This window comes from Trachurus japonicus, chromosome 5 (assembly GCF_045865225.1).
Source record: "Trachurus japonicus isolate A0001 chromosome 5, Traja_1.0".
Classification (NCBI taxonomy): Eukaryota; Metazoa; Chordata; class Actinopteri; order Carangiformes; family Carangidae; genus Trachurus; species Trachurus japonicus.
The window spans coordinates 18,973,245-18,984,212 of NC_140911.1; the positions used below are offsets into that span (position 1 = coordinate 18,973,245).

Sequence of the window (10,968 nt, forward strand, 5' to 3'; positions counted from 1 at the left end):
GACATAAGTCCGCAGCTCCAGTACTTAAGCAAAGATCATAGACTCTCACTCTGGAACTTGTAGTCAATCAACATACTTAGCTACAATCTATGAGTTTGTAAAACCCAGACATTTGTGACCTCTCAGATGTTGCTAGGAGGCCTCTGATGCAGAAGAAAGTGTCTTTTGTGTAAGTGTATGTTTGTTTGTTGGAAATGTTCTAATGTTGTAAAAGTTGTATTACAACATTGGGTCTAAGTGGGAGTTGCATTGTACTCACCTTTTTTCAACATATTAAACAACTCAGGCTTCACTTGAAGGTTTAACTGCTTATTTAGCCCATAATAGTACATAGCCTTGTTAATTTGTCTAGACTGTTTATTTGAAAATAATTTGCAACTACAAGTTGAATAAAATCAATGTATGACTTGGTTAGATTTGATATGTTTTAATGCATTTGACTTGTCACACATGTAAGTAGTAGTATTCTATTCTATTCTATTCTATTCTATTCTATTCTATTCTATTCTAATTAATATAAATATTTTTGTATGCGCCTTTCAAGAGACCAATCAGACGACAGTTAATTGGTGCTATCTTGAACACATCAGACCCCCAGCTCACTCTTTTCCCAATTTGTAGTTTCTGGTGGAGGTTAAGGACTTTAGTTTTAATAAATTGGATAATAATAATGATAATTATACAATTTATTTGTAAGCGCTTTTACAGATGCTCAAAAACACATTGCACTTTAAAAACCAAAAAATAGAGCAAAGTCAGAGTGGAATTCAGATTAAAAACAGCAATAAAACAGTATAAAACACACAAAAATCATTATACAGTAAAACACACAAAAATCATGTATTAAAAGCTAATTTAAAAAGTTGAGTTTTGGGCATGGTCTTTAATGTTGGGAGAGGTGTGCAGATGCGGATGGGTTTGGGGAGTGAGTTCCACAGGGAGCGGGCAGCGATGGAAAAGGCTCTGTCCCCCAGGTTCGGTGCTTGGTCCGTGCAGGCGGTGAGAGGATGTTTCCTTTGGATGAGCGGAGGTCCCGGGAGGTGTTGTGGTGGTGTGGATTAAAAAACCTGTTCCTGATCCCTCCCTTTAATAAAATGACTTTACTACTTGAGTAGGCTATCTTCTTTTTCACTTGCCCCTATAATTTCAGCACCTCAGGGATGATCTGTCTAAAATTCTTTTTGGGATATCCAGTCTAGACTGATGAGGGAAAAATAATTCTGAATGATGTTTTCATATGATGTTTGTTGTGACTGCCAAAGCTTAATCATATCCACTGTGTTGCTCTCTTCCCTGCATAAAAACATTTTTCATCATCACAGTGTAATCATCGCTGAATGCTAACATAAAAAAAAAAAATCTGATGTCAGGTTTTACAAAAGCTGAGAAAAGACACATTTAGATTTTCATTTTATAGTAATTTCCACCTAAGAGAGCATGTTAAAACAGGCATGTGTGTATAGAGGTTCGTGAAGATGGATGTTGTCTGACTTCTCAAGTTATGACAGTGGTGTATAGGACGGAGGCTCTGCCCCTGGTTGTTCTGAGCTTTTAGGGTAATTCATCTGCACCTGCAAAACAAAATGGGTTGGAATAAACTTCTAAAGCTGCAGGTTAAAATTATTTCTCTTTTCAAGTGCTTATAGCTGAGCACGTTTTAAGAATTTTGAACTTTATCTATTTTCTTTTCTCTCTCTACTTTTTATTCGTCTTTGTTCTTTCTTTTAACTCTATGTTAAATGTCTTTTTTATTTTTTATTTTTTATTTTTTAAATTGTTTGTTTTTATGCTATTCTTTTTTTTTTTAAATTCATATCCATAGTGCAATACAGGTGATAAAACAACATGAAGCAGGAAACAATACAAGTGGAAAAGTGTGTAAGACAGGGGTGAAAAACAAACATATATAACAACACAGGACAAGAGGGGATGTTATGCTATTCTTTTTAAATGTTTTGTCTTTATGTAAAGCACATTGAGTCGCCTTGGTATGAAATGCGCTATATAAATAAAGACGCCTTGCCTTGCCTTGCCTAAAGACAATATCCACAGGTATTCACAACTTCAAAGATTTGACCGACCTGTGCAGGGTGCTGAGCCACGTGGACACCTGGTGCTTGGGGAGAGGGCATAATCACTGAAGCTCCTGCGTTTTCAACAACCAGTGTAGATGCCTGCAAGTCAAACACACAGATTAATTTACAGAAAACAAGCAACAAACAAACAAACAAAAAAACTGTTTGACAAGCATCTGGACATTCCCTGTGTAATTAGTTCTCAGTAGCCAGATATCAAACACTAATTAGGGAGATGGTCCAATGAGAGAGTTTAGATGTAAAGACATGTTTAGGCTAGTCAAATAAATAAGAAATGATAATAACAATAAGATAATTATGCTGTGTACTTGTACTACAGCTCACAACACAACAATGATTATAGTGGAGAATACTGAATTTGATATCATACTGTGGCCGACTCACCTCGCAGCAATCGCAAGTAGCTTTGCTGGCATATACTGTAACGGTCATTGAAGTAATGAATTCCAACAAACTCAAAATAGCCAAGATCCCTGAAAATCCTTGCATCCGTACCTAGCAAAAACAAACAAGGAAGTTGTAGTGAGTGCAGACACAGGTGTTTTCTCAGCACAGACTATTTTCACAGAGAAACCGGTTTTCGCTGATCTCACAGATCCTATGAGCTACAAGTGGACAAACAATCCACAGCAGCTGATTCTTCCTTCTGAGTCATTATCTGTCTGCATGCTGTAGCTCTGGGTAAAAATAATAAAGTGAATACCTGGTCAACTGAGCAGATCCAAGAAGGTCCATAAGGAGGATAATGATTGTAGCAGTTGAGTAATACTCCTGAGGCATCCATGGAATAGAGGATGGTGCCAGTCAATGAAAATACAGCTGCAACGACAGAGACACTCAAAGCGCTGATCACCTAGCAGAGAGACGGGAAACAACACATGAGGACACCTGGACACCTATGTCCACATCAAGCATGCATCCACATCAATTTTATGTCTTACTGTACTAAGAATTGGATATCACAAAATCACAATGTGATCCAATTCAAAGTAATGCAGGAAAACATTCTCCCTTGTTTTTAATGAGGGGTATTTTGAGCATTACTGAATAATAGCATTTTTTTTAGAACATTATGGTGTCACAGTTAAAGTTGATATTTTAACATTTGGATATAAAATTTCACCACTTTGTTTTATATTTAAATTATATTGTGTCATAAATGGTGAATTATTTTTTAAATTGCAGCCTCTGAACAATGAGACCCCTGAATTGTGACACCGCTATTTCGTCACAACACCATCATGAACCATGTAACCAATAAGTATTCAAAGACACTAACCAGACAGCGGGTCAGATGTTTCCCAGCAGCCACTGTCAGACTTCCAGCTGCGACATACTGCAACATAGAAGGACACAATTATTATTTTGATATCCGAGTGTGTGTGTGTGTGTGAGATGAATAGACCGTTGTATGTGAACAGTAGGAAGCCAGGGGGCGCTCTGTTCTTTACTCTGCAGCTTTAAAGGTCAGAGCTCACTCATTGCCCACTTGTGTGTTAGTTACCGTTACTACTCCTCCCTCCTGCCTAAGAGCTGCCTCCCCCATGGCTTCACTGTGAGTGATAACTCTGCTTTATCTGGAACTCTGTAGTTTCAGATAAGTAGTATCCAGGATATTATAGCTGTTTGTGTGAATGGTTAACTGAGAATACAATAGAATACAATGAGAATACAATACAATATCCATGCAGCCATTTACATCATGGGAATTCCCCCGTTTTTCTTATACAGTTGACTCACCGTCAAAGCTCCCCAGACGAAAATGCCACTGTATACCCCCAATGAATCTGCATTAATCGCCATCACAATCCCAAGCAACAGAAACAGCAGGCCGGATATGATCTGGATTGTCTGAAGGGACAAACACCGTCAGAGGTAACACAGTGTTGATGATTAAACAAACAGATGGATCACATGAAATATCCAGTGCATGAGGCATGTATTCTCAAAGGGATAGATTTTTCAAGAATTTTTTCAGCGCTGAAGTTCAGCTCAAGTTTGATAAAACCTTCTACTTCTAGATCACATCAGGTTGAAAACATCTTAGGGGGAAACACCTGTGATTATCCCTAGGATCTCCTGGAGGCTGCATGTGATGGCTGACCTAACCACTTGGATTGTTTGAGGTTTGATTGTTTGTCACACTCTCTCTGTTTAGACTTTTTGGTTTCATAATGCCTTAATTTGAGTGCTACGTTTTGGTTTATGGCACCTCACGCCACTGATTCTAGTAATTTTCACACTAACAATGTTTAATTTAGCCTTCTAAATTGGTTTAATGTGTTAGTCTTTTTTATCCTTAATGAGAAGTCTTTCCCTTTTGCTGTGGCCACTTGAACCAGGGCCACGAGACCACAATAACTCAGATCTAGAACACCTCAGGTCTAGAACACCATAAGAGCTTACTCTTACCCCAAGCACCAGTGGGCTGTTCCTGCTGAACTTGTTTATCCCGACATAATGTTGTTGTCCATTATTTCCACCATTCTGAGGCACTGGGTGGACATGGGTGACCACCACCACACCTCCCACCGTAGTTGATACAGACGATGACATTTTTCCAAAATTTCCCTCTGCTGCTCTGAGCTGCTGCTTCCTGGTCAGTCATTTATATGCCAAGTTCATTTAAGACCTGTTAATGATTGATCAGAAGACTGATTCCAAAGGTCAGTGTGGTAAACATTTCTTTATGAGGATGCAGTTTCCACAGACACAGAGGATGATGAAGTAGAAGCTGACGAGGATTCCTGGCATACTGGGTCATTTTTGGGTAATGTTTATAGCCTATATCAATACCTTGTACTTCCTTTGTGCAGCAAGGAAGCACCAGACAGTTCAACTGTTGCGCAGTTGAATTGCCTGTTGTACTTATCAATGAAGCCAGGCGAGACTAACCAGTTGGTTAAACTTCAGCAAGACCTGGATGATCAGCAATTCTTCACATAGTTACTTCACACCATAAGGATGGACAACATTACAGCATAACAGTAATAAAATAACTGATGTGATGTCCCTACATCCTCTGAATCATCACCATGACAGGGAGGCAGGGGAGGTGGCAGGCAGGAAGATAATGATGGATCAGAAGAATTAGAAGAATACAGCTGATGAGGAAAGGAGGAGTTAACACGTTAGACGTGTTTTCTACCCACTTCCATTCACATTATCTGAGGGAGATCAGGTAAAAGAGTACAGAGACAGTGCAAAGTAAGTGTGCACACAACAGACACACACACACACACACACACACACTCTGTGAGAGGGGCCTCCCCCACCCCCAGGTCTTTAAATAGACCCGTTCGGTGTAGCTGCAGCTGCCTGTGTGTGTCTGCTGTAGCCTGAGCTGTGTGAGCCTTTAAAGGCTTGTGCCAAAACTGATATTTTTAGATTGAAGCTGCTGATAGATGGAGTTTTATGCTGAGTGTGCATGTATTACAAGTTTTAATACTGTAACTTCACCCTGTGAAATTACTTTTCTTTGTACTTGGACCTGAAATTAAAACTCCAATGGATGTGGTGTGTGCACCAAACCCTTTAGAGCTAAATAGGTTTGCTTTTATCATATTGATGAGTTACATTTTCACTCAGCACAGTGGAATGAGTGTCCAGATCAGACAACTCATGAGATATTGAACTATACTTCACAAAATCCTGGTTTTTGTACAGACCTATGAACTGTCTGATCTCTCTCTCTCTCTCTCTCTCTCTCTCTCTCTCTCTCTCTCTGTGGGTTGGGCTGGGGTTCCTTGCACTACTTTCTTCCGCTGTGCTCCCCTTTCCTCTCTACCATTCCACTCCTCCCCCTCACTTGCTCTCCCTTCATCTTTCTTCTGTTGAGTCTTTTTTTTGTTTCGGGTCTCACCTCCAGTCTCAATCTACATCTTACGTCTTTTTTTAAATTGTTTTTTAATAGTAATTTCTTCAGATCACTCACTTTCGCCATGGCAGAAAAGAGTCACGTGCAAATGAGAAGAAAGGAGAAAAAAGACAAAGAAGCAACTGAAGTGACCAAGGATGTAAAGGAAGTGAAGAAGGGAGTGAAGAAGGAAGGAGAGAGCACAGAAAACAATGGAGAGGCAGAAGTAACTGGTGGAGCAGAGGCCAATGGTCAGAATGGAGATTTTCAGGTGGAGCCGATGGAACTACCTCCATTTGAGATCATCACAGGGTAGGTCATCAAGCACATTGACATCTTTATCATTTTATATTAGCTTTAGTATCACAGTTTGGTGATGCCTTCAGTGTCCGAGTGAGGTTTTCTGATCACAGCTGTAAAGTGATGATGTGAGTCTCAGACACTAATACTACATGTGATTGTCATTATCTGCACACAATGTGTAAACTTATGATATAATAACCTTTACCTCACCTACAATCTGTGATCTGTGGATGAGATCAAAACAACTGCTGACCATCACTCAGCACTGGTTAAATGTACTTAAAATAAAAGCATGCTGAGAGAAGATGTGTCATCATGCCTGGCAGCCTAATTCTGCAGTAGTTCTGTTGGAGGATTTCTTCACCATTTTTCAACCAATATGCAAATTACTACAACATGATCTAATGCTGATGAAATAATGAGATATTGATGGGCACAAGCAGAAACGATGCAACGTTGACAGACACACTGACCATTGTGTGAACCAATTAAAAGGCTTTGCAGCTCAGACTAATTTTGTGATTGAATCAATGAATAAGTGGCTGGAGGACAACAGTGAGGCCAGACTGACTGATCCCCATTTGCTGTTCTTCTTTTAAAATGAACTCTCCCTTGGATAGAGAGCGAGTCTCCAGTTCCGCTCTCTCTCTTTGTCTCTCTCTCTCTCTGTCTCTCTCAGTTGTGTTATTTTATTTTACAAAATTTCCAGTTGAAGTCATCTGAAATCTGCTCAGTATTTAGCTAATGGCAATGTTGTCAGATGTCAGACATTGTGACTGCTAGTTCACATATTGTAATGGGTCACTTTCCAGTCACTATTTCAGGCTTGCTCTTGGTGTGTCAATTGAATGAACATTTGATCAAAATGGTAATGCCTAGTCAGTCTCACTTAAAAAACAAAACAACAACCATATGCAACGGCACATGTACAAATTCAAATTTAGAAAAAAAAAAATGCTTTGACAAGAAAAAAAAATCACACTTCATGCAAATAAACATGAGGGGCAGTAAAAATTTAACCTCCTGGGACTTCCCAGTTGTAACTAAATAACAAGTGGGTCCCATCCCCCTATGGCCGGTGTTAGAAAACAACTGTGAAGATGTGTTGTAAGCAGAGACTGTAAAAGACCATGAAAAGTCATGTGTTGCTTGTGTAAACAGCCTTATAACAACCCACAGTTGTGTTTTATTGTTGACATCTGGCATCATGTGAGATCAGTCATCTCAGCAAATGGCCCATGGTGACATGTTTATCTTTGTTATGTTGCAGTCTGCTAAAATAAGACATGTTTTCTCTCTCACCAGTCTACACTCGCAGTGACAAACTGAAAATAAGGTTTTAAACATGTATACAAATTAAAAACTGAAATCACATCACATTAGTAAGCCATTCAGATATTTCACTATGACTGAAGTTGAACTAAGGTTACTTAATTTTTATAGATCATCTCTGAGATGTTTCTCCGCCTTGAGTGGAATCAACCTGTGATAGACTCACCTGATAAGATATGATGTGGGTAAACGCAGTTGTCTATCTCATCAGATCTCACAGCTGACAATGTAGCTCAGAGGAGAAAACATGAGGAAGAAGGAGTTGCTGCAAAGCTCAGAGACAGGATTGTGTCAAGGAAATTAAGGGGGAAAAAAAAACACAAAACCAACCCAAGCTTTTGAGACGTTATGAAAAAAGTTGTTGAATTTTTCATTGTGTCTCTGGTCTACTAAAAGGTCCATCTGATTAGCATAGCCAGAAGCTAACAGGTTGTTAATGAATCTGGAACATGAACAAGTCTCCAGGCTGTAACGACAGACTCTTTGTGAACATTATAATCCTTGCCAATGAAACTCAAAACGTTGCAGGTTGGGGTTTCCTCTCCCATGAAACATCTTTGCCTGAGTGGACAGACATGTCTCAGCAGTTTCATTTAGTAACTGACCTATATAACGAATACAGCCTCTAAAATATATCAACAGGTGTCTTAGGTGCACAAGGTGGCATGAGGAGTATTTTATGTGGTCTGAGACGCAACGGTCAGCTCTGACTTGAACCCTGCTTATAACATGGTTTGGTTTTTTAACAAATCAAATGGAATGAAAATTATAATCCCTCACAGTGACCTCCACCCAACAAATGTACAAGTTCATCCTGTTTAGGTGATGTTTGCTTACAACAGAAGTCAGCTGTGTCATGACCTTAGTCACAGCCTTTTGTAGAGATTATTATATCCAAAGCCTTATTATGAACCATTAGTGATGTGATGTAAGTCTCATTTGTTATGACACTGAAGTCAAGACAATGAGGACTCTTTTTTATTAATCTGAAGCTCCTGGACTGAAGCATAGGGTGTGTTCATGTCATATTGGCTATTTTACCACAGGCAAAAACAGTCACTGCACCAGTTGCATGGTTGTTCTTAATTCTCCTAATTAGTCATGGAAGTGTTTTGGGTGTAACATCCAATAAACCAATCATAAAGCCACCTCCCAGTCTCCGAAGGTCAGGTGTACTGCAGGCTTGTTGTTTCCAGTCTTGACTCACACAAACGGCCGTTCTGTGCCCATTAACACACAGAGAATAAGGCTGAAGGAAAGAACAACACAAATCATATTGGGAAGATGTTGTATAATAAGAGGTGTGAATACATCATAATTATAAGCCATCTTTAATCTGTGAACCAGTTTTTCTCTGCAGACCTGCAAGAGGCACAATGACACATGTAGTTATACAACACACAGAGATGTGTTGTAATCATCCTACTGATTTATCACAACCACTGCATGCACGCCATTCTATTATGTGTAACAGAGTATGCCTATGTATACTGTTGCCAAAGAGTACAGTGTCCACTGTGTCTCATAACTTGAGACGCAGTACAGATTTTTAGGTCAAATACATGTGAAAGTTGTTCACTCACATTTTCAAAGTACTGAAGTGTTGTAAAAATGACATGATACCAACCCTACCTTGAATTACAGTACACCATGAATTGTGGTAAATACAGTTGGAACTTACTGTAACCGGTGTACAGTAGTACTTTTTTTGTTTTTTTGCCAATTGTACAATCACTCACAGCTGCGTCACTGTAGCAACACACCGGTCATGCACTTGACTCATCTTAGGCCCAACATGCACAGAAACAGGCAAGTGTTTTTTTTTTTATTTAAACAGTCTATAAAAGTCAATAATTGTGCTTTGCATTAAGATTTAAGATGTTGTGAGGCAGCAGAAAATGTTGTTGCTACACTGTCTCTGTTTGTTATGCAGGTCAAATAAGCAGACTGCTTTTACAGCATGGAGCAGGAGCACCAGGACCAGGACCAGCAAATGACCTGCTGTAAATGTTACACCTGGCTCTGGTGACCCGACCAGTTGGGATAGGTTGTGCCATTCAGTACTGTACTGGGTCACACCAAAACCAGTCTAATAATAACATAGTGGAATTCCAGTCTCAGCAATGGAGAACAGTGTAAAATTAGCACTGGTCTGCCTGCCTGCTGCGACCATACTGCCCCAACCCCGACAGTCCAAGATTCAATTTGACACTCACCTCAACTTTCTTAATGTTAGCCTGACTCATGCCAACAGCTGCTGCAGTTATGTCGCATCATGTTATATATAGGGCCACATCAGTAGTGTTGTATCGCCAACAGGTTAGCATATATTATTGACGGTCATTGTATGGTATATACCAAATTTACTAATCTCTTATTTAGCGGTTGGCTAAAAAACCTAATACAGCTACTGGTCAGATTACAGGATGTCTTTTATTATGACTTTTGAAGACTTTGGGTGCATTTGAACAAAACACTGATAACCATTATCATTTTGGTCACTTTAATCGTGATACTTCATTTCTATACTGCTTCATGTCTACCTTAGACTTTCTAAGGGACATTGCTGTTATTTCCATACTCTCTGAAATACATATAAAACTGGAAACAGCTGTAGAAAGAGAAATAACATAGTACTGAATCCCAGTATCAAACAGACCCTGACCTCTGACATTATTGGTTCTGCTCTGGGCACTGGGGCAGTATACAGTTCGTAAAAGTTCTCTCATACATTCCCCTGTGTTTGTGATGAAGACATTCATTTAAGTGTTCATGACAGAAGGCTGGCTTAAATCAATCTGGTGGGGAGAAGGTAACACTCAGAGGTGTCATTCAGTGTTTTTCAAAAGAGCAGATACCTGTGGAAACATCTGGTGTGAACATCCATCATGTACAGATGTTCAGTTTTCCATTGACTTAAACACTTCAGATATTCTGTGGTAGAGGGACAGGGTTTTTAGTGGGGGCTGCTAGCAAAACCACACAGTACAGATATAATCAAAGAAACTCCTGCAAAAATGTTTTTATCATTGTCATTGTGTTATCATGAGAAAGGGTTATGAATGTAGGCTGTTGAAGACAGCTGTTGACTTGGGCTGGATAACATCATCATGACAAAGTCCACAACTTCATTACTTGAGTCAAAGTACAGATGACTCCAAAACAAGTGAAAGGTGTGTAGTCACAAAGTACACCCCTTGTTCCACATCTACAGAATCTGATGACTGAAACATTTAGTGACCGACTGTAGAACTTAATTAATAAATAAATTAACAGGGTCTGTTTGGTTATGGTGACACACTAAACATTTTAAACTTTTTGTATGTTTCAATCACAGATTGGAGTGGAGTAACATGAGTAGTATTAGACTGGTGCCTTTGC

General features: G+C 39.3%; 2 protein-coding genes across 2 annotated transcripts in view; one reads left to right on the top strand and one right to left on the bottom strand.

Moving 5' to 3' along the window:
- Positions 1-10,968, top strand: part of golt1a (golgi transport 1A) — a 277,908-nt gene that overhangs the window by 75,667 nt on the left and 191,273 nt on the right. The gene's annotated exons all lie outside the window — the stretch shown is intronic.
- On the bottom strand, positions 669-4,699 carry LOC146987462 (membrane-spanning 4-domains subfamily A member 4D-like). The gene is made up of 7 exons (XM_085778041.1): positions 4,509-4,699; positions 3,837-3,947; positions 3,376-3,432; positions 2,800-2,949; positions 2,481-2,591; positions 2,082-2,174; positions 669-1,571 (listed from the first exon to the last, which is right to left on the bottom strand). Exons 1-7 carry the CDS (start codon positions 4,650-4,652, stop codon positions 1,500-1,502), a joined length of 738 nt encoding a protein of 245 aa, XP_085634167.1. The 5' UTR covers positions 4,653-4,699; the 3' UTR covers positions 669-1,499.

Excerpts from the sequence above, each read along its gene's own strand:
- LOC146987462 (XM_085778041.1), bottom strand. The coding sequence starts at position 4,652 with ATGTCATCGTCTGTATCAACTACGGTGGGAGGTGTGGTGGTGGTCACC. Across the intron at positions 3,948-4,508 it reads ACAGCCCACTGGTGCTTGGG|ACAATCCAGATCATATCCGG; the intron begins GTAAGAGTAAGC and ends TTGTCCCTTCAG. Across the intron at positions 3,433-3,836 it reads TCGTCTGGGGAGCTTTGACG|TATGTCGCAGCTGGAAGTCT; the intron begins GTGAGTCAACTG and ends TCTATGTTGCAG.